The sequence below is a fragment of the Acanthopagrus latus genome, chromosome 7 (assembly GCF_904848185.1).
Source record: "Acanthopagrus latus isolate v.2019 chromosome 7, fAcaLat1.1, whole genome shotgun sequence".
In the NCBI taxonomy this organism is placed as follows: Eukaryota; Metazoa; Chordata; class Actinopteri; order Spariformes; family Sparidae; genus Acanthopagrus; species Acanthopagrus latus.
Genome location: NC_051045.1, coordinates 6,724,572 through 6,748,347, shown reverse-complemented (window position 1 = coordinate 6,748,347; position 23,776 = coordinate 6,724,572). Strand labels below are relative to the sequence as shown.

At 46.0% G+C, this 23,776-nt stretch overlaps 2 protein-coding genes and 1 long non-coding RNA gene across 9 annotated transcripts in view; 1 reads left to right on the top strand and 2 right to left on the bottom strand.

Annotated features, from left to right (window-relative positions):
- Positions 1 to 10,571, bottom strand: part of iqsec2b (IQ motif and Sec7 domain ArfGEF 2b) — a 34,831-nt gene extending 24,260 nt beyond the window's left edge. Inside the window, exon 1 of one of the 2 annotated variants that reach the window (XM_037103927.1) lies at positions 8,737 to 10,571. In XM_037103927.1, coding sequence (XP_036959822.1) covers positions 8,737 to 9,188 — 452 coding nt within the window. In that variant the 5' untranslated portion in view covers positions 9,189 to 10,571. The remainder of the gene's footprint in view (positions 1 to 8,736) is intronic. The other variant, XM_037103930.1, reaches the window with a different exon arrangement.
- A 2,130-nt stretch (positions 10,572 to 12,701) lies between these two features.
- Positions 12,702 to 23,776, bottom strand: part of LOC119022724 (membrane-associated guanylate kinase, WW and PDZ domain-containing protein 2) — a 53,995-nt gene continuing 42,920 nt past the window's right edge. For 4 of the 6 annotated variants that reach the window (XM_037103932.1, XM_037103931.1, XM_037103933.1 and 1 more), the window contains 5 exons: positions 19,948 to 20,148; positions 18,749 to 18,825; positions 18,513 to 18,659; positions 18,153 to 18,291; positions 12,702 to 15,970 (listed from right to left, as the gene is read on the bottom strand). In XM_037103932.1, coding sequence (XP_036959827.1) covers positions 14,826 to 15,970; positions 18,153 to 18,291; positions 18,513 to 18,659; positions 18,749 to 18,825; positions 19,948 to 20,148 — 1,709 coding nt within the window. In that variant the 3' untranslated portion in view covers positions 12,702 to 14,825. Of the gene's footprint in view, positions 15,971 to 17,697; positions 17,802 to 18,152; positions 18,292 to 18,512; positions 18,660 to 18,748; positions 18,826 to 19,947; positions 20,149 to 23,776 lie in introns of all 6 variants that reach the window. The other 2 variants (XM_037103936.1, XM_037103937.1) reach the window with 2 other exon arrangements.
- On the top strand, positions 19,725 to 22,212 carry LOC119022725. The gene is made up of 3 exons (XR_005076055.1): positions 19,725 to 19,865; positions 19,950 to 20,128; positions 21,926 to 22,212. It is a non-coding gene; the product is annotated as an uncharacterized LOC119022725 (long non-coding RNA).

The following is a 23,776-nucleotide window of genomic DNA, read 5'->3' as shown; positions in this document are numbered from 1 at the left end:
CTTTGGCCTTTTTTACAGGGATTTGTTCACAGCAACAAAAATACAGAATATCACCGTCGTCTTCTTTAACACTACTCTTCACACAAACTGCGATACAAGTCCTCTTTAACTGACGGACTGCCAAACGCTGGCCGGATTGAAGAAGACACAAGACACCAAGTCGGGCTGGTGGAAGGAGTTAAAGTTTCTAATCGGAGCGGTAAAAATGAAAGCGCTTAAGGATATAATCATGTAGGCGGAGCGGTCGCTTACTGAGTGCAAATGATTAAAAAAAAAAGTTCCAATTAAATGAGAAAAAGCTGTCAGAGCGTTGAACAAGAGCGCTGTGCTCGTTCCCTATTTATGAAGATTACACGGAGGTTACAAGTCAGCGCAGATTTCGTATCATACGACCCGTGTGTGTGAGTTTTTTTAATTTGTCCTCATTAGGCCTCCGTACACACAGAGAGAGGAACAGAATATTCTGAAGAAGTGAACCTGCTGACCTGCTCAGCTTTGGATGGAGATGTGAGGAGAGGCAGAGGTGCTGTTACGTAAGCCTGAGCCACGCTTGTACACACTGTGCGGTCTCGCGCTGCCAAGATTTGTATTTTACCAGCGGTAACTAATGCCTCCTGTTAAGAGTATCCCCCAGTGTGGCAGGCAGAGTGTTGACAGGCTCATCTAGGATCTGCTTTTTGTGCCTCATGAGCAGTTGTGCCTGAATCCCAGAGTGCCATAAAATAACAGGCACACACACGATGCCCCAAACCGTCCTCCTCCTCCTCCTCCTCCTTCTTCTTCTTCTTCTTCTTCTACTCCTTCATGGACAAACAAAACACACACTACCCACACACACACGCTTAGTGTATTTACATTTCTCTCTCTGTCATTAGCAGGCAAAAAAAAAAAAGAAGAAGAAGAAGGGAATAAGACATGAATCTACAACATCGCTGGTCACACGATATCTGCGTGAGGACACAGGAAGTCCAGGCTGAAAAGAGAAAGTGGTACATCGGGGAGGAATGTGTGAGGTGTATTTAAAGCGGCGAGTTGACAGAGGCTGGAGGCAGGAAGAAGAGTGGGAGGAGAGCGAGCTGCATGAGAGTGGGAGAGGTTGAATACGGAGGAGGGCAAGGGTGAAAATAATCAAGAGAGGATGGAACGGAGGGGAAGAAGGAACGGCGAGGGGAGGAGGACGAGCGAGATGGGAACCGGGGAGCCGCTGGAGTCAGTGTGTTTCCTCGAACCCGTGCAGTGGTGTGGGGGTGTCGAGTGTGTAGGTGAGGCTATGTATAGACGAGCGAGGAGAGTGGGAGCGGGGCGATCACATGCGCCGATCACAGGAAGACATCGCCAGCCAACCAGCCAACCAGCCAGCCAGCCAACCAGCCAGCGGCAGGCTTTTTTCAGTTACACTTATACACACCACAACAACTGTTTCGTAAAGCAGCCCACGGTCAGAGAGCACTTCCATTTGCATCCACGTGGCTTCTATGGGTATCATCTGTCCGTCCAATTTTCAGCCAAGGTACGACCCACTTCAAACTGTGTTCTCTCTCTCTCTCTCTCTCTCTCTCTCTGTTGCCATTGTCTATGAAATAAGCGTGTGGGAGCGCACTGCGTCATCCCACCTCCAGCGCGTGACCCGCCTGACTCCTGCTGACAAACAGAGACGTTTGAAAACCACACACGCTGCGTTGTAGCCTAAAGTTAAGTGTGTTTTTATACACAGCAACCCCCCACCCCCCTTTTATTCTTTTTTACCCTTTCCATTCCATTCCACTAGCTCTTACACACACGCACACACACACACACACACACACACACACACACACACACACACACACACACACCTCGCTTTCCACTGTGAGCTTGAGTCTCCTGCTGCTTGGCAACAGTGCGGGCTGCCTGTGTGGGCGTTTGGCGTTGAGTGCCAGGCGAAAGCGCTGACAAGGAGGGGCACGGTTACAGTTACGACTCGACTACGCACGCCCGGCACCTGCTGTACCCCTTGTGAGTGTGCGTGCACATGTGTGTGAAGTGTGCGTGCATGCCTGCGTGCGTGTGTGTGGATATGATTCACTCAAATGGAGAATAATTAGACTCCATCTCAATATGAGGTGGGAGACACAGAGGGAGTAATTCAAGGGAAACTGATATCCCTGCAGATCACCGCGGGGACGTTCTGTAAAGTCTGAAGCAGATCGGCGTCACAGAGGATGACTAATTGCCTTTTTGGTCGGAGGCACCGCGTCCAAACTTTTCAATGAGAGGCGACCTGTAACCTGCAGATAAATGAGAAAAACGCCGCCGCGCTCATCCGTCTTCAATACGTCTCCTCCATCCCCATCGAGCAGTCATTCAATCCTGCTGCTGTCTTTCACCCTGCTCCTGCTCCCACTCCTACCCTCTCTTCTCCTCACTTCTCTCCATCGCTCCGTTCTGTGTCTCTCGCCCACAGAGTTCTTCACAGAAGAGCTCACAGCGTTCCCACGGTAACCAGTCTCCCTATTCTGCTCCAGAGAACGTGTTTGACAAACATCCCGCCTCAAAAGTGCCACTTATCTGCATCTGAACGGCAAAGACAATGAATAAAGTCATAGCAGCAGCTGGGAGGGAGGGGATGGAGGGGAGGGGGACACTGCGTGGATGTGCACGTGTGCTCATCAAACGTTGACCCACAGGGTTGCGCGTACGACGCCGCGGGGGGTCACCATTACGCGTTCAGCCCACTGCTCGGCCCTCCTCCCTAATAACCAAGCAAGGCTGCTAATCTCTGCGCTAATTTAGCACGGCTGTTGTTCGGACACGACTGTTATCTGTAACACAGCTGCCCTTTAAAGCGAAGCCCCTCCGAACGGCCAGGAGGAAGGAAGAGGGGAGAAGGTTGAGTCAGGATCTGGATATTAGCTGCCACCCTTCCCCTCCCACCCCCAGGAGAGGTGAGGCGATCTGGAGGTGGAGGTGGATGGAGTGAGGGCTGGTGGACGGAAATACAATATTACAACTGCCCTGAGGACAGCGTTACAGTTTCCACAGCAACTACAGCTCTCTCAACAACTCACCCGACACAAGGACATTTCACTTCCTGTAAATAACTTTACATCACAGCTATTCACTTTGTCTCCCCACTGTTTCGAGAACGTCAGGAGACATTGTAGACACAAACACAGGATGAACACAGCAGAGAGGAGAGGTCGAGTGTCTGAAGCTCGACATACCGTAGAACAATTCACCGGAGTTTTCATTCAGTCACAGAACAACTTGTCTGTCTGCTGATGTGATGTTGATGTTTCTGTCAGAACACAGAATCATTTCTACAGTGTCGCTGCACACGGTGGTAGATAATGTTGTAACTAATTACTGTGACTCAAAACACTGTCACTAAGTCAACATTTCGGGTACTTTCAGTATTTTTTCAAATGTGTAATTTGATTTGTTCATGGAATACACCATAATCTACCTAGTTACTTAATAAAATAGGAACTGAGTTCTTGAGTACAATCTGAATTAATATCTAAAACTTGTACATCTCTGCAACCGGTGCAGGTTTGGAGAAACAGAAACCTCTTTGATTGAACACTTTCTATTGATAATGCATCAACCATCAATGGTTATAAAGTAATAAAGTAATACTTTACTTTAAAGTAATAAAGTAAAGTAAAATACTTTGAGCAGCACTTGAGAAGAACTACTTTGTAGTTTTACTTGCTCATTGCTTTAATACCAGTACTTTGACTTGTAATTGTGTGATATTCCAGTGATGTAACTGAATACTTACTTGAGTACAGATACTCAGTACTCTTTTCACCTCATGGTTATTTGGTTGAACCTATTTTTTTATTTAAATTTTGCAAAATAGCAGACAGGAAAATTGCTATAAGCTTGAAACAGTACAATTAATTCCCGTATATCGGCAAATGTACACGGTTTGATAATCGTCCATCTTCATACCACAGTATACCCTCAGGGTTCGGGTTATTGCTGCAACCCTGAGGTGCCAGTATATCTGGGCTCTGGGGTGCAGTTAGTTTGGTCGCTCATGCACCCAAAATCTGATGCACCCGGCATTCAGCACATTGGATTAAAAAAAAAAAGTCTAAAATCATTTGTTTTTGCAATTTGTTTGTGCATGTGCTGTGATTTAAATCAAACTATCATTCACTTTTATTCCAGCACCTTCCAATCACTGACATTATTGTGTGCACCTGAATGAAAAAGCTAGCCGCGCAAGTGCAACCAGTGTAAACATTTAGTCTGGGGCCTTGTTGTAAATGCTGGAGGTTAGACCCCCGTTAACATATCAAATCAATCATTAAAGCAACGTTATGTCACTGTTTTATCCTGTAACAGCTTCAGAATCATGTTGACGGCACAGTGAACGGTGCTCAGTATCACTCAGTATCAGTATTGTGTCTGCACTCTGTGACTTCAGTGAGCAGGAAGGATCACAGCGTTACATACACGTTTGCTTCAGCATACAAGCTCGGTGTTCACCACAGCAGTGTTGCAGTCAGAAGCTGTAGGGGGCGCCAAATCGCACAAAAAGGACAATTTCTGCATGGTGTTGCTTTAAGCCTGTGAATCTTTCTCAGGGCTGCAACTATTCACTATTTGCACTATTGATTAAGTCATTTATCAATAAATCTTTAAATGAAATATCAATAAAGCTTAACAAAATTTCGTAGAACCCAAAATGAGGTCTTCAGATTGTAAAAAAAACTGCAACCTGTAACAAAACCAGCAGCTGTTTGACACTTTTGCTTGAAACATGACTTGAAGGAGATCAAAGTAGTTATTGATTAATTTATCTTTCATCAACTAATCATGACAGCTCTGCATTAAAATGTGTCTTTATGCATTAGACGTAAAATCCTGGGCTCCTCACTATGCTGACGATGACCATCTGCAGAGACAGTCAGGGGTTGTTGGTCAGTCCTCCCTGGGGATGACTGGGCCACTCATACTTTAAATATATGTGTCCTCGTGAATCTTGAGTCACACGTGAGCAAATATCAACGGAGATTATGATTTCTTTTTCACTAGCGCACACTGCATGAAGCCATGAACACTCACCGCACTCAGAAATGGCGAGGAGAAGGCAAAAAAACACCACCCACGTACGCTCGCCTCCCACACACACATCCATCATTTAAATTTACGTCAAGCTAAACTGCATCACAGAAATCATTAGCACTCTTGCGATATTTTAATTCATGGGAGCCAAATTTAAGCATTGTTTAATCCACTTCCCATCCCCAAAAATAGACGAATGTAAAGGAGAGCGAGATTCTCGAGTTGTCGAGAAAGACGGCAGCTGCAGCCTCACTGTATTTCTTCGAGCAAACTCACCGTTGAGTCCGGAGAGAATACATTAGCTCCCATCACATCACACAGACTGTTTGGAGCAGGTCAGTACAGGCTCAGCTGAGCTAACCCACACATTCGCCTGGGGCCAGTTCATCCCTGTAAGTTGTATCTGCGCTATCTTAGCTACGACAGGACGGAACATACAGCTCTAAAATGTTTCTGCATGTCATGGATGTTTTATTGGCGAAGAGAAGGAATATTCAAACCGGCCTGAACGGGAACAAAAGCTGTGCTTCAGTTAATGGCAGAAAGAAAAAAAAAAGGAGCGGGCGAGCACAGAGGGGAGAAGAGAAAGAGAATAGCACAAAAGTAATTTCTGCAGCTTCTCTGAGTCATATCTGCAGCAGTGGGAAACAGAAACAGCGAGGGGGAGAGAGTGAGTGTGTGTACGTGGGTATGTGAGAGAGAGAGAGAGTTAGAAGGACACTGATAGAGAGAGGGAGAGAGAGAGAGTAGGGGTGGAGTGGGGGTTGTAGAGGGGATGGGGGTTATGTGTAGTAGAGCTTGGCAGAATTAGCAAATTAAGCTTCTTCTGAAAACAAAAGTCCATTTGCTGCTCTCCCAAACTGAATTAGCATCAATTGCAGAGAGAGAGAGAGAGAGAGAGAGAGAGAGAGAGAGAGAGAGAGAGAGAGTGGAGCACATGCCCACGGCGGCCCTGCGTGGAGAGTGAAGCTTGGATGGAGATCGGAGGGGAACGATGAAGCGGAGAGACACACGAGCACCTTCGCAGCGCTCGCCCGGGAGCTTCTGAACGCTCCCCTACGTGCTTCCGTTAGAGAGTGGCGAGTGAAGATGAGTGGGGGAAACGATAGCGCCCTTTCATTTTTCGCCTGTTATATAATGACACCGCTTTGGGTTATCAGCGCCACCGGGGCCGTCGCCAAGACCTCGAGCTAGCCCCTGCCTCTCAGCCCCCCCCCACCCACGAGCTGGAGGAGGGCACGTATGGAGCACATAATGAGGGACTGCAATCTCTCACCCATGCTGTTAGAAGTGTCACATCATCATAACATGACAGGATGTACGGCAGACTGCAGGGTCACATTAGCTGTCTAATAATGGACATCCCAGGTTTCATCCCACAGTGCACACACACACACACACACACACACACACACACACACTCTCTTGCCACAGACACACACACTCACACACACACAGCAGTAATTATCACCCCTGGGCTAGTGGTAATTATACTCTGGTCACACTAATTAATCTCTCATGCACTCTGTGTGGACCTCCCTCCCTCTTTCACACATTTTCGTGCATACATGATATATAGATACACTGACACACACACACACACACACACAGGATCATACAATGCACTTGCATGACCTCTCTCCCAAAAATAACAACAAAAAACATCTGCCGCGCTCGCAGCGAGCTCTGGCGACTTCCCTTCAACCCCGCTGCGTCTTGGAGGAGAGACTCGACATCAGAAATAATTTGGTCCCGGGGCCTCAGACTCGCATTGTTCACACCGCCATTAACAGGAGGACGGGGACGAGGCAGGGTAGCATTTGGGACAGCTGTTTACAGCCCGCCGCTGGGAGGAAGACGAGCAGAGAGAGGAGACTTTTTTTTGTTATGAGGCCGTTGCTGCACGCATGGTTGGAAAAAAAACACACAAACAACAAAAGAGGGGGGGGGACGAGTTAATTCGTTTTTTCTTTGTCTGGAATCAAAATTGTTATGTGAGACGCAGAGAGCACCGGGAAGAGATGAGGAGTCCTGCTGGAGGAACAAAAACTAATTGGACAAAAACAAAGACAGCCCTCTGAGCATTGCCTTTCTGGCCCAGACTCGCCCTCTCGTCTCCTCTCTCCCTCTCTCTCTCTCACACACACACACACTGTTGACAGATGGTGAATCAGTGTGTGTGTTCCACCTTTTCTCTTTTAGACTGGGCCACACTGAGTGAGGTCGCTCAGTCACCAGCCTCCCCCCTTGTCATCCCTCTCCTCTTCTCTCCCCTTCCTCTCACATCCCACATCGCGTCTTCTGATCGGAGTCATCTTTGGAAGCATCCGCCGATCAGGAAATTCATGTTGGCGTCTGATCCGTGATCAGAGCAGAGAGGGGGGAGTTTTTTTTTGTCGCTGACCTCAGCTAATAGGCCAGTTTTTTGGTGGAGGCTGAGTCACAGCCAGACAGGGACAATATGGCTCTGCTGTGCGGGTGACTCCTTATTAAATGTGACACTTCATATGATCCGCTTGTCTGAGCCTGAATCCAAAGTCAGCTGCAGGCAATCGACAAGGGAGGATCAGCAAGATCCACATCTGCAATTCATCTGCTGCATTTAACACCTACATAAACCACCAGTGTGTCCTTCTGTGTAATGACTAAGTCAACCCACCCGGGGGATGAAGGGAGGCAGCGGAGCGGAGGGAAAAGACGACTCTGATCAATAAGGGATTTGGTCAAGTCTCAATCAATCACTGATAAGAGGACTGGGAGCGTAAAGAAAACTGATAGCGAGCGGAGTCCAGTAATAATTGCTGAGATGACTTGTGGGTAGAGAAATGTTATCGCATGCACAGAGACTGATGGATTTCTGTTGCCAGGACGGCAACGATGTATTTCACCGTGTACTTTTTTTTTCACATGAATTTCGCTGCCTACTCACAAAGCAAAGCCTAATGCTTCCGGAACAAAAGCCGGCTCTATCTGCGCTGTGTGCGTGGTTAAGTAAAAAAAACCAAATAAATAAAAAAATCGAGGACAGATGCACTTGCTGTTTGCCAAAGCTGTGTTTGCCGCACTCTTACTTACAGGTCGGCCTTGAGTTTGGGGGAAGGGGAGGGGAGGGGGGTCAGAGAAAGGGGGGTCGACAACCAGATTACAGCTCAGATTCAAAAGTGGCAAAAGAAAAACACACTTTTAGCAAACAGCAGGTGGATTTGTCTCACGCGGGGAGGACCTCGCTCGGCCCTGAGAGTTCAGATGAGCGTTAAAGAGGCCCCAGGACCCCTCCTGCCTCAACTTGAGATCTTTTTTTCCTCAGCACACTTACTATGAGACTCCTACGCTCCTCACATAATAGGCCGCGATCATTACACAAATCAAACCCCTCTGCAGGCATAATCACACAGCACGAGGAAATGGACACCTTGAGCACTTATCACTCAACCCGTAATTCTCCGGCACTCAGCAGATTTCCTCGTGGCGCGCTGGTGCTGCTGGTGCTGCTGGTGCTGCTGGTGCTGCTGGTGCTGCTGGTGCTGGTGTATTTAAAAGATCCCCTCTTAGGATGGTCCCATCACTCTGAGGATTATCTCTAATGACTGAGAGAGGCTGGTCTAATGTGGGTTTAGCATATATATGTTGTGATGTCATGGTCACCCATCATTCATCTGGTGTGAGAGAGGAACTTACTTTCTGCGAATGGTGGCGCTGGTGTTGGTGTCGGTGCTGTCGGTGCGTTCCAGCCGGTCTCGCTCCGTGGTGTTGGAGCCGCAGGAGAGACCTCTGGTCAGCCTGGTGTGGGTCCTCCTCTCCCGGCTGGGCCCTGGAGTCGCGGTCGATGCGGCTGCGGCCTGAGCCGGCGTGGCGCTACTGTTCCCGCTGCTGCCACCGCCATGATGGATGGGGAGGGACAGAGGCTGGCTGTGGTTGTGGTTCTGCTCAGGGGTGTCCGAGCCAGGCGTCCGTGGGCTGCGCTCCTGCCTCAGGTCCTGGTTCTCCTGGCTGACCCGGTCCAGCTGGCCCTCGAGCTCCTCGATGCGCCGCCTCTGGGTCTCCAGGAGCTTGGCCTGGCTCTCGATGATGTTGTTGAGCTCCAGGAGGTATTCCACAGCCCGGTTGGGGCTCTCTGGGCTGGTCTCCATGGTGGGCCTCTAGGGGTGCAACCACCACCGGCCACCACCACAGTTTCGACCCCCCCCCGCGGGGCCGAGATCCACCCCCCCCACCAGCCCTGATGAGTGGGGGGGAGGGAGGGACCGACGAGGGCCCTAGTGAAGGTTAACTAATGTCTTCAGATCTTCAGAAACAGGAAGTCGGCAAGTTATAAAAGGGTTGAAGTTCAGAACGACTACATATCCCCAAATGTGAGGGCGGAAATGAGCATTATAGCATCTTAGAAGCCTTTGAAAACGTCGCAGTGCTGAGAAAAGAGTTCAAAACTCAAAAAGAAGCCGCCGATTGTCTGCTTTCCTGAAGTCAGAGTCATTTTGGAGGACTCCAGATCAATCGGGTCAAGACTCAGGGGCGTCATGATGAACACTAACTCATAAAAATCAAAAAATACTTAAAAGCAGACTGAGACTGGAGGGTGACAGAGGTAAGTATTGTCTAAAATGAGGCTGATTAAAGCTCAATAATGGACCTCAAGCTTGCTTTAATCATAAACACACAGGAGAATCAACAGAAAACCAGTGAGTGCTCTGACCTGTGGACATGCCTCAAGAGCCGCAGGGAATCAAAGACCATCTCCTCGACATAAAAGGGGGGAAGGGGGGGACAAAGGGGGTGACGGGGGGGTGACGCTGTATGTGATCTCCCACTAACTATCAGGCGCTGTCAATCATTACATAACACAGAAAATTCTGCACCCTCCCACGTTGAACGTCCCCGCAGTCTATCATCGTCGCTTTCAACCCATGGCTCGGTGCGTCTTCACGGCGCAGAAAGTGAGCCGACTAAAGTTCATTCTCTCCAGGTTCCGGACCCCCCCGTTCCCCCCCTCCCGCTCACCCTCCGGTCCGACAGGAAAGGGGAAAAAAAGAGAAAGAAAATAAAACTACATCCCGGTGCGGTTAATTCTGATGAGTTCCCCCAAACTGTGCGTCTCTGAGCTTTTTCATCCGAGGATAATGCAGAGTTTACTTCCACGTCACGCATTCATCAACACAAGGTCCTGGAGGTATAAAAAAATAAATAACAAGGAACAAAAAACGTGTCTCCTCTTAAAGACCGAAAAAAATTATCCAGAATATTTACGAACAACTCGAAAGTCTTATTACAGCCTGTGGTAAATATTTTAAAACTGCACTTCGGCGCAGATCGATTTTTTTTTTTTTTTTTATCGAACAGGTTGATTGTTTCCTTACTTATCTGTCTCCGCTCGGTAATCCACGCAGCAGGTGAGTCTTCTGTTTTTTGAGGTGGCGCAGAAAAAAAAAAAAACACACACGGACGAGGTTTTTTTTTTTCGCCGCTCGAGCGTCTGAACTGCAGCGATGCGCGCGCGGCTCTTTTCCTCCTCGAGCGCATCACCGTGAAGCCAGCCGCGGTGATGTCACGCTTCCGGCGCGGAGAGTTTCAAAGTAAAAGAGGAGCTCTGTGGGTGACTGCAGGGGAAGAAGAAAGCATTGCCAGGAAAACATTAATGAAATCCCAAATGAATGAATGAAGTACAGTGTTTAAGGAGGCGTGCAATGTTTTAGGTACTTGTATTTTAGTTAAAGTCGAACTGTGTCAACAAACTCTATTAGTTTCCACAAGTGAATAAAACAAACTGACCCTAAAGGACAAAGCAATTTAGACTGTTTTAATTTGTTTATATGTGGCAGACCCTGCCACCTTTCCAGCTTCAAACAGTGTTCCCGGGACCTTTTTTTTCCTCTGAGAGCAGCTTGTTTTCTCGCTGATGGAAAAAATAAATATCTCAGAGTTTGCGTCATTGTCGTTAGCAGTTTTGTGCCAAAACTACACAGTGCCCCTTTTCTGCACCTTTATATGACCAAATATGTTACTGTTTACCCACTACATGTATTATATACAGTTATCAGCAGATTGCATGCTGCATCACAGCCACATTTAGAAATAAAATGTATTTTATTTGTATTTAAACCAGACCAGTAATCAGTCAACCATTAGAAGACAGTATGTACATGAATATAAATATATGTTTGATTAACTTTTACTGTACTTTTTAAGTAGGTCTACATATATGGCCAAAAAAATAATTTTGATTCTGAAGTACATTTAATAACAGATACTTTAAGTATTACACCACTCAAATATTATTCATTTATACGTAACTTTCTCTTTAAAGGGGGTCTATGTAGTTTTTAATGAGGTTATGATACAAATATTCATGTTTTCCATAACTGAATAAACAAGCTGCTCTCAGGGGAAAATATGGTCCCCAGAACACTGTTTGAAGCTAGAAATGTGACAGTAAAAGTAAAACTGTATGATTGTATGTATCCTCTCATCAACACTAAAATGGGCTTGAATAAACTGGACAACCTTTGTATTTTTTTATCATCTCTACAGCAGAATCTTGGCATTGTATGTGCAACAACAACAACAACAACAACAACAACAACAACAACAATCAGTCTAACTTTCCACTTTTACCACACAGGACTGATTCATAATTCAAGGAATAAATCATAAAGAATTTCACACTGATTATTAGGAGAAACTTACCAAGAGACCAAGTGCACAGATGGTATTTTATTTTGAAGGTACAATCGGAGTCTAATCCATCACCTTTGTAACTTTACAGTTTCCAGGAGCCTTGTTGGAGCGCCTGGATCCGGAGTGCACACACGCACAAACCAACACTACACCCTACCATGCACCGTCTGCACAGGAGGGTGAAACTACCACATCCTCCTCTGATCAACATTTCCCCCTATAATATCTTGATCTGAGGTCTTCTGCACAGTTTACATCTACTTCTCCACGTCCTTGTTGTGTGCAGGGCTGTTGTCACTGCAGGGACATTATTTGTTTTTGCGTCTGCGCTGACTTGAACAGAAGGACGAGAGAGAGGGAGAGAGGCAGGGAGGCCTCAGAGCGCTGTTATTTTTAGTGGCTGCGCTTAAGTGCTCATATCTGAACTGAGACACTGGCTATAAATCCTCCCTGCGTGTATGAGAGCTCACACAGGTGATGCTGCTCTGCTGTACTGTACACGGCAGTGATATTAGACTGAGCGGGGGAGCCTGCATGGGAAATGTGAAATCTCTGTTCTTACAAAAAGAAGAAAAAAAGGGAGATTAAAAAAAGAGAGAAGGTTTAATAATTGATCTGTGGGATATTATCAGATTTGAGTCCTCTCTGAGTATCTGTTACCAAGGACAGTTTTACAGCCTTTATTTTAATTTCACTCCTGAGACACAAATCTCACCCTGCTTCTGAATATATTGCTTTTTTTTTTATTGGACCCTTAAACTCACATCCATCTCTTCTCACTACAAAAAAAAAAAAAAAAAAAAAAATCCATTCTCTCATAAATGCACTCCAGCCTATAATGTTGCTGCCATCTGCTGTCCATTACTGTCTCTCTCCTCTTCTTCTACTGCTGCTGCTCAAAAAAAAGAAAGAAAAAAAAAACCCCAAAAAAACCAGGCAATAAAAAAGGAAAGACACGCATGACCACTGAGGAAATTGGTTCAGCAGTTTATTTGGAGTTTTATTAGAACATGTTTACAGTCCGGCCATATAATCCCCCCTTAGGAAATGAAAAGTCTAAAAAAAAAAAGAACATTAGCAAACATTATAAAATAAGTCTGACATATAGGTTACCAAGTTACTCTGCTGTATGGGGGGGCACAGGATTGGTCGCCATGCTGCCACTTCTGGTGGCTGCACAGCAATTGCTGAAAAACAAATGGGCAAGAAGGGGAAACACCGAGCAGTTCATGTCAGGACTGGTACAAATGAAGGAGCGACTTCATCCACACGGCATCGATCTGTAGACGATGGGCTGGTAACAAACAGCTGTAACAGTCTGCGTCTCCTGATGCTGCCGTAAAGAATCGTAACATAACAGTGCTTTGACTGGTTTTTTATGAATCCACTCTGTGTTGTGAAACAAAAAAAAAAAAAGAAGAAGGCGTGAAGTCACTTTTGTAAGCTCCTCTTTTCTTTTTTTTTCTTCCTAAATGGCTTATCTAGAGCGAAAGAGAAAAAACCTGAGTAATTTCAAAAAAGATCATTTCATAGAAAAATAACATCTCACAGTATCCATTCAGAGAGCAAAAAACAAAAAAAAGGATGTGCTATTTTGCCATCTTAGACGCGACACAGCCCAGATTCTGCGGAGGCTCGTGATTATTAGTATCATTATTGTCATTATTATTATTACTATTATTATTATTATGGATTTACAGTAAGGGCCTTTTTGTTTTTTTTGGCATGACTGAAGATTACTAAACACCCTCTCTCTATTTCTCTCTCTCTCGTGTGTATCAGACACCTCAGAGCAAAAAGGGGTTTTCACAGTAAGAAAAATCAGTGGTTAGGATAAGATTGGTTGATGTTACCAAGGCAACTGTACGTGGCACGATGGGCACAGCACTCTCTAGAATCTAGATAGTGCATGTGTGTGTTGTTGTTGTTTTTTCTCTTCTTCTTTGTTCTGACCCCACAGACACGATATATATTGACAGTACAAGAAAAATGTGCACGCTGGGATGCATACTTTTGGCATCTTCTGCTGACTTCTTGAAGTGGGGGGGTTGCGACACAGTAGAGAATCCTTTTCCACACTCAAGCAGCATATTTACGAGAAAAGAAAAACATTCATTTATGAACAGGGCAGGTACAATATAGTTCTGTGTTTACATTTTATATACCACTTCTCATCACACGATAATAAATAATTTGAAACGGGTAGCTTTTGTATGTAATATATAGATATACTGCATATGTTTATATATATATATATATATATATATATATATATTTATATTCATATAGACTTTTATCATGAGGCATTACAATACAGTCATACAAATCAGGGCTTTGCTCCAGTTACTATAATATTTACAATAGGTTCTGTCAGTTTATTTCTCTACAGATATTTACAGAATATAGATTTCACACCTGCCGTCAAAGGGGATTTGCATCATCACAATCAAATATTCAGTTATACGGGACGACATTACAATAGTCGAGGCAAGTGTCCACATAAGACAAAAGAGGATATCGTACAAACATTGTTACACTGTTCGCCCTTCGGCCCACATCGGCACGCCGCAGCGGAAATGGATGGCTGATCGTCATGTACAATTTGCATTATTATTGCTCGGTATCTTCATGAGGTATACGTGAACGTCTGTGTGGTCTTTTCTGTACAGTCGGGAGGACGCTCCGCTAAAAGGTGCAGAGATGCGGAGAGAAGTGAGCGAGACACGGGAGGGAAGGATCAACAAGGTGTCTGAAATACCTCGTTGTCCTGGAAACAAAGGCTGCAAACACAAGGAGAGGAGTTAAATATAGTGAGGGGCAGCGGGCGCCTCGGAGGGGAAAAAAAAACAAAACACAAGGCTGTTTCGCACAACATCACCGATTTTACATGTTCAAATGTGATATCGACACTTAACGTCAGCCCGAGGTCAGCTGTAAAAAGGCACAAAGAATATGACTTCAGACGACTGTGGATATCAAAGTGACTAAGAGAAGATGTTGGTAGTGTGGGTAGCTGCAGAAAACAAGTCGAGGTCTAACAGTGTGAGACTGACTGGATCTGTAATCATTCGGCTGCTACTTCTTCCTGTCAACGGTCACGAGACGGCGCCTCTTCCTCCTCCCCGCTCTGTCCGGCTCTCAGGGCGCCGGCTCCCCGCTACCTGAGCCACCCTCTGCTGGCTGGGTGTGAGCCAGGGGCCTGGCAGCACCTTGGCCCCGTGCCCACCTGCTCCCGCGGGGGCCAGAGAGAGGCCCGAGATGCTGGCAGCAGACACGCTGCCGTCAGATTGGCTGCCTCCGGACTCTGACTCATTGTCCCCCAGCTGCTCTAGGGACAGCGTGGAGGTGAGGAAGGAGAAGGGCTTTCTCTGTGACACTGGATCGATCACAGCGGCGCTCTCGCTCTGCACGTCGTCATCTCTCCGATGCTCGATCAGCTCTGTCTCGCTATTTTCGCTCCCGTCATCGTCCCGTGACCTTTCTGTCCTCAGCTCCCTGTACTCTGTTGCCACGTCCCAGTTTTCATCATTCTCCACCGCCCAGAGCTGTTTGGGCGTGGGAAGCTTTTGGTTAGGGCTTGGAATGGGTAGGAAAACCTCATCATCACTCTCCTCTATCCCTAAATCAACCCCCTCCTCCACCTCCTCCTCCTCTACTTCCTCCTCCTGTCTTTCTTCCACTCTTTCCTCAACAGCGGGTTCCTCTCGCTCTTCCCCCTGCTCTAAATTGACTCTTTCCTCCTCCTCCATCCTCTCTTCCACCCTCTCCTCGACAGCAGGTTCCTCTCGCTCTTCCTCCTGACCCCTCGCCCTTCTCACCCTCTCCTCACTTCTGCTCTTCCTCCCTCTGCTTTTGCTCCTTCCGCTCCTCCTCTCCCTTCTCGTTCCCCTCTCCGTCCCTCTTTCCGTCTCACTATCATCGTAGTTCCTGAGGGCATCTCTGGGTAAACTCTGAGTCTCCCGCTTTCTCCTCCTGCTCCTCCTGTCCCTGGCTTCCCGAGACCCCTCTCCCAGCTCAGAGACGGGGCTTTGTAAATCGGAGCGCCCTCCTCCCTCTGAGCCCCCTCTTCTTCTTCTTCTTCTTCTTCCTATCTCTTTCTCCCTCGCGCGTCCATCTGAAGACCTGCTTCTCCTCTTCTGCTTGGAGCTGTGCCCCTTCCGCCCGGTGGAGTCTACTGCAGCCAAACCCTGCTCCTTGGGGTGACGCAGGAGGGAGGGGGGTGCATTCCTGCGCTCACGGCCTGGACACATTAGATGGTGAGGGTGGGGGTGAAAAGAGAAGGGGAGAAATGAGTGAATTTGAAGTAAAATGGGGTAAGAACAAAATCTTTGCAGAGAGCATTATGTAATCTGTTATTTAAGAGCTCTGAAATCCAGAAAGTTGCACAGAAACGTTGTTTTGTTGTTGTTGAGGTGCATTAGCTCAGCTTGCGTAACAAGAGCAGCTTTTTCTATTCGAGTGCAACGTCCGGATTAACCTTGATTAGAAATAATATTTAAATAATTCTGTGTGCTAACAAATTGCGAAGCTGGCGAAGTCTGTTCAGAGGATTGAGGGGAATTAAATTCAAATAATCTGTCTACTGTTGTAAATTTCGACATTGGTACTTAAAGGTGCAATATGTAAGAAATGACCACCAGCATATCACTAAAGTGACCTCTGACTGCTGCTAACTGCTGCTGCCGTTAGCTCAGTTAGCCATGCAGTTAACGGCCCTGAACTGGCCTTCAGAAATGAGTCCTAAAACCTGAAATAAGCTGGCATATCACTGCTCGGATTTTTGAATGGGTTGTCAATTAGTTGACTGAAATAAGATCTTTGGTTGACACAAACTTAAACGTGCACTATCTAGTATTTGGGAGGAAATTTTGATTAGAAGAGAAAATCTTCATCGACTGATTTATTTTCTGCCTAAACAAACAAAATAACCAAACCCTCTTTGTTGTGAATAAACAAACTGACCTTAAAGTACAACACAGTTCATATGTGGCAGACCCTGCCATCTTATACTGAAGCTTAAAAACAGTGTTCTTTGGATTATGAAAAAAATAAATATTTCTGAGTATATATTATATATAACTCTGTGTATCGGGGGTTTAATTTGACCAGACCAGAGCTGGCGATTGTTGGAACAGTGCAAAGATTTACCAAGATGGTTTTGATGAGTTTCATTTTGTTTCTGTTAAGTCTGGATAAAGTGATTTTAATGATGAGTCAGCAAGACAACTGAGCACGTCTTGTATTTTTCTGTTTTTTAAGGAATATAGGTGTAAGAATATTTCCTTTCTCGACCTTTTGTGAGGTTATGTTGCTTATTAAAAAGCTAAAAGAATTTGTGGAGTATCTTGAACTTGCTGCCATACTCATCCAATCACCTGAGTCCCTTTTTGAGGTACAAAGCGTTATTACAAGACAGACCCGGCAGGGGTTAGCTGGTTAGCATGCTAACTCCAGTAGAAACCTCTGTAACACAAAAGGCTTTCTTTGAAAAAATGTCAAAACTGTTATTTCTTCACACACTAGTGATAAATTTAGTTAATGTTTGAATGTTTTTAACTACAAATTCTTACATATCGCATCTGTAAAGATGCGGCATGTAAGAATTGGATGCCTGTCTAATTCATACTCAAAACAAATAGGGGGCAGCACATCACCAGAATAACTCCTTACCACTGCTAACTGTAACTGCCAGTAGCTTGTTAGCTCAGTTATCTGTGCAGCTAGTGGTCCGGACTAAGAGCTCAGTGACCAGACGGGTGTTGGTTTGGATCTGAAAGCGGCCGTCTTATCAGTGTGCTTACATATTTTTGACGAAAATTCGTACACATTGCACCTTTAAATTGATAAAGTCTTATCATGAGGATGTCCAACAAACAGGCTGTTCTGGTATCTTTCATTAAATTCAATAAAGACAGGAGTGGTGACTGAGTAGACGAATGTAGAGAGACAGAAAATGGGAGAACTAACAGGAACCATTACCAACCGCGTATTCTCTGTCCGTCCAATGACATAGAAGCAAGGCTCGCCTAGCTTGGAGTTGGTCATACATAGAGACAAACTGGAGAGCTCCACTGAGAGAAAGAGAGGGATAAAAGACAAAGAAAGGGAAGAGTGGAGCAGGAAGGAGAGAAATGTTTGGAAAGGAGGAGAAACAAGAGCAAGGGAGTGGTGTAAGGGAAGCAGAAGAGATCAAATGAACCGCAGATGAGAGTGGGTTAAAAGGTGGGAAACACCACCAGAGAAAAAAAAGATATTTTAGTTAGAACCAATCCCCCAGAAAAAAGACAGGAGATCACACACCCAAGACAAAAGCATGTCATGCACAAGAGATGAGGTTCCTCGCCCTAATATATCACATCACAATCGTTCTTGGTTGTGGTTTGCCTCCTGAATTAATCCTAAATCCTCCAGCTGTGTCTCACCATAGTCGGGCACGTAGCCGTTTCCTCTCTTGAGCACCAGGTGGATTCGGTGGCCTCCTCTGCGGATCTGCTCGACCGCCTGGCTGTGGGTCATCCCTGCCGTGCTGTCTCCATTTATCTCGACAAGCTGATCGCTGACCTGCAGCCACGATGCACAAAAACATTTCTTTATATGTTGTATTTAATATCTCAGTGAATCCTGAATAAATATGTCATAGTTCCTAATGGAGGTCTTTTTTCAGAGCAGACATGTTGACTTTTAGATTGTCAACCCTGATTTAATCTTATTTATTCACTTATTTTTGCTGTGAATTATTTTAAAGAAAACTGTGAGCAGTGTGACACAGTAAAGAAACACACCTGCATTTTTTGGCTCCGTGAGGCTGGCCCCCCCTCCATCAGCCCCAGGACGTAGAGGCCCATGTTGTACTCGCTGCCTCCTCGGAGGCTGAAGCCAAAGCCTGAGGGGCCCCGATCCAGGTCTACGCTGTAATACCTGGAGTCACGCTGGGAGACGAAGGAGTGAGTAAGAAGGAGGACTGATGAGCATCGCTGCAGGTAATATTATATGTTGTTAATGATGGTGCTGCGCTCACCTTTGGACGCGACCTTTGACCCTTTCTGCTTCTGTGACCGGGTTCATACTCGCTGGGTTCTGAAAGGCTTGTAGAGTCTGAAAAAGATGTTTATTGATGTTAGATTCTAAATTAAAAGACATGGGACACATTATGTAAACATCTGACATCCTTAACTCGGTTTAGGATCTGAAATTCTTAATTTATCTTAACTTATCTTATCCTAAATTTCATTATAGAACCATCCTAACTGAGTTACTTCTTAGGAATCCCAGTGTAGGATGGCATACACCATAATAACTGTGAGTAACTGTGTTAGATCTTCATGGCAATAACAATGAATATTAAGACTGTGATTGAAGCTACCACTGTTGTTAGTCTTGCTAACATTGATGTTAGCCTGTTGGCAAAGCTTAACAGGTGTTAGCTTGTGGGAGAAACTAATTCTGATGGTATTCTGTTAAAAAAGCTAAAACAGATGTAGGAGGCGCTAACTATGCTATTAGTTGTTGGAAAAGCTGACACTGATGTTAGCCTGTTAGAAAAACCTACATTGATGTTAGCCTGTTGGAGAAGGTAACACTGACGTTAGCTTTTAGGAGAAGTTAACATTAATGTTAGTTTGCTAAAGAGGCTAACACAGGTGCTAGCCTGTTGGAGAAGATAACACTGATGTTAGCCTGTTAAAGAAGCTATCAGATATTCGCCTGTTAGAGAAGCTCACACTGATGTTAGCCTGTTAGAAAAACCAATATTAATGCTAGCGTGTTGGAAAAGATAACATCGGTGTTAGCCTGTTAAAGGAGCTATCAGGTATTAGACTGTCGGAGAAGCTAACACCGAAGATAGCCTGTACCCTTAAGACTTTCCAGACCATGTAGCTTATTAATTTGTACACCGTGTGTCCTCTCCTCAGACATAATTAATGCATCTGACTTATTCAAAGCTAAAATTTGAAGCGCATCTTGTATTGCCAATCACAGCAAGCTAGCTCGCCAGTGACAAGTGTAGTGAGACAGTCGTTGTCATGGATACGGACATGGAGCCTACATTCTCAACACAGATACAGGACATGACTACAGAGTTCAGATTGATGAATCACTTTTACAGTGTTATCATTCCTTTAAGTTGAGATAATGTAAGAGTTTCTTGCAGTGAGGCCCCCAGACGGCTCTACATTTGTGTGTGTGTGTGTCCAGAAAGTTTATATCTGTGCTTACAGGTGCTGGGACGGGGGACGATGGTGAGGCGCAGGGTATTTCCAGCTCGACGGAGGATCTGAGCGAGCTCCCGATGAGGCAGGGTCACCACCGATCGTCCCTCCACCGCCTCCAATCGATCACCGGGCCGGATCTGACCGCTCTTGGCCGCCGGGCTGCCTCGACGGACCGTCACAAACCGGTGAGGGAGGAGTGAAGCCGCTGGGGAAGGGGACAGGTACAACTTACTTAAAGGACCTGTTGCTCCATCACTTGTTGAGTAATTTATATAAAAGTCTAAGATGCAGTTGGAACACGAAACACCATCGAGGGCCCAAAACTTTCCTTTTAACAGACGGCAGTGAGTAATGAATGGGGTCAGGTGTGGACTCGTTTTAAAAGCTGGGAGATTTATTTCACTGGTGCCTTTGCCAGAAGTCCTAAAAACACGCTGTAATTAAGCTTTGGATCATTTTTTGGCAGGGTTTGCCTTATAAATTACTTCCCACGGAAGCCTTTCTTTACACCTCCCTCACTGTCTCCTTGAAACACTCTCATCCTCCCCTTCATCTTCACATCCATCAGCCTCTCTCTCTCTCTCTCTCCATCCTTCTGACACAGCGGGAAATGTTTTTACGCTGCTCAGTGATTTGTCTCCCTCCTCAAGAACAAACTGTCACGGAACACTAACTTTCAAGCAATATTTTTTGCCGTCCTGAATCTGCCAAACTGCTTCGGATATTTACACTTCAGTTTATACAGCGTCAGTGATTCCCACACACGGCGCCGTCTTAAGATCCACAAACTCGCGGTCTGTCCGCATTAGTATGCCACTGGAATACGTAACGCACACATAAAAACGGACGCAGCAATATTTCAGATCTTTCTGCTGGTGCCACTAGATTTCTCCCCCCCACCCCCCTCGCTGTGTGGGAAAGAGCTGTCCATCTCCTCCCAGGCTCCCCTTACACTGCACTTAATCACTCCTCGAAAGTTAATACATAGGAGAGTGCAGCCGAGGTCGCAGATGAAGTGTTCAACGATTGTGTATCAAGAGCTCAATCCTGTCTTACCGTCCGCACAAAGAGATCTCTCACAATTAAGCTTAACTCTGGTCACTGTTGGCTGTCGATGGGAAAAGTATTGAGCCTGAAAATAAATGTGCCTCTGTTAATCTCCTGCACGAAGCAAAAAAAAAAAAAGCTTCTTACAGTTTTTAGCTGGACAGTTTGTCTCTGTGTGCCTCTAAATCTATCTTCTATTCCTCTTTTATTTGTGTGTGTCTTTGTAAACTCCCTATTACTCTCTCAATCTGAACCCTCTGCCAGGGTGTGCTGTGCTTTGGTGACAGCTGGCCCCTCCAGAGTCCTGCCAGTGGCCTTATGTAACCCATCAGGCAGAATAAACATTCTGAGACTCTCGTTCAGCTGAGGTTCACCGTCAGTCTATGTCAGCCCCCGGGATAAAAATAGCATCTTTAAATTGTCTCACAGAGTGCCAGGACACGATCGTTAGCAGCTATTACCGACTAATAATATGAAGATGAAGTGTACGTGGCGCTGGAATGATGAATCCCATTAAAAAAAAAAGGTACAGCCTATAATTCACAGTGCAGGGGCACACATCTCCAATCTGGGCCTAATCTGGGTGACCCAGGCAGAAACAGCAATCAGGTCAAATCAAAGCCAAGGCAGCTTTGCAAATAGTCTTCTTATCATGCATAATACATCGCTCCTACATCAACAGTCGCCAAAAACACATGCATACATGCTCACACGCACACGCACACACACACACACACACACACACACACACACACACACACACACACACACACACACAGATGCACAGTGATTCACACGCAGAGGGATTGGGACAGATGTACTCAGCTGCACAGACACACACACACACACACTCTTAAAACCACACACAGATGCATCCAAATGGACTGCTTTATATGAGTGTCTTTTCCTCTGGCTCTCCATGTTCTCCTGTCCAGAGTAATCCCACTGCGGTATGCCCAGCAGCCAGCCGAGCTCTGACGCGCTGCACTGATCACCGCTCAGGAGTGGTAGCGAACTCCCCCCCTCCCCTCCCCTCCTCGCCCCGCCATCGTAAAATCCCCCTCTGCAGCCCAGATGCATCAGCCGGCGCACATCACCACGGCAGCCTGCAGATGCTTAATGCATGTTGAACACCAGAGAGAGTACTGTTGCACAAATATACAGCAGTGTGTATGTGTGTGTGTGTGCAGGTTAGTAAATTCTGATCTATTGCTCAACTTCATTCATTTTATGCACGTGTAGCTCGTGAATGGTTCTAACACACAGGCTGTTAACACATCACTACATCAGGATATGTGCTGCGTTAAGCTTGGCTCGGTTGAAAACACATCAGATTCTTTTCCAGCTGTTGCTGACACTGCAGTCTCGTCCAGCACGACCCCTTGATACGTGTCAACCATCAAGCGTCAGTCAGATCTGACATCTAGAAACATGTGAGCCTGCGGATCCAACTTTCACAACCGCCACAGTCAACACATCTGACCGAGCAAACTTTAGTGTGTAACGCAGAAAATCCTGACCCCCGCAGCTCACGCACACAAGCCAAAAAAAACAGGAAAACACTGCACCAAAACCAGCACCCTCCAGTATGTTATGGAAATATGAAGAGAGAAGTGGAGCGAATAATTACGTTTGGACTCCTTCACACTTCTCAAAGCGGACTGTAGTCTCTCCAGCATGGCTCTCTGATCAGCATGCGCAGAAAAAAAAACAAAAAAACAAAAAACAAAACAGAAACAACAGAGGAAAAAAAAAATCCTAAATTCCCGTGTCAGGCAGCTCGGAGGTGCTGAGATTCACGGTCAACAGGAGCTGAAACACAGGTTTGCTGTCCCCCCCTCTGTTGCTCCGCTGCGAGGGAAATGTTCAGTGTAGCATTTTTCCTCTTAAGCATTCAGAGAGCGATGGAGAGAGCAGGAGGTAGGTGGGAGGCGAGGGGAGGGAGAGATGGAGATAGAGGGAGGGAGAGAGAGAGAGAGAGAGAGGGAGAGTTTTAATCTTTTGAATAACCAGACTGGACGCTTTTACTGCAGAGTAAAGGGGTGTGAGGCAAGGAGAGAGAGAGAGAGAGAGAGAGAGAGAGAGAGAGTGGGCGGGAGCTTGTGAGGGACAGAGAGCTGGAAGAGGGGGAAGAGGAAATGATAGAGGATGGGAAGGAGATATGGAGGGACAGAGGGGGACAGCTTGTGTGAGTTAAGATGAAGGGGAGGATGAGGACATGAGGCGGAGAGTGGAGAGACTGCAGAGACAGGTGCACCTACAACCTTAATCTCACCGTGAATACATAAACGCTTGTTCGCTGTGGCCATAAAGCAAATTGAACTGCATCAGACTGGAACAGAGGGCAGCCAATGCAAGACAAAGGAAGGGGAGAGTGGGGTAATACATCACGGGGATGCTGCTGCGGCTTAAACTGCTCCTCTTAAGCACTACGCTAAAAGCTAATAAGGGGCGGGAAGTGTTTCCCTGCCCAGACAGGACATACACAAGCTCCACTGTCCTGACAGGTCAGAGAGAGAATCTAGTGATACTTCCAGCAGAAAAAAAAGGTCATTCTGCAGGACACACTCGAGCTGATGAATCAAATTTATATGAAAAGAGCAGGGCCACATATAAAACCTGTAAATAACCTGTGAATGTCTGAAAGGTACAGTGCGACACTCTGGGAAATACACTTAATCGTTCAGCTGAGAGTTAGATGAGAAGATCAATCCTCTCTCGTGACAGTATGATAGATATAAAGGCAGCCAGTTAGCTTAGCTTAGCATAAAGAAAAAAACATTTAT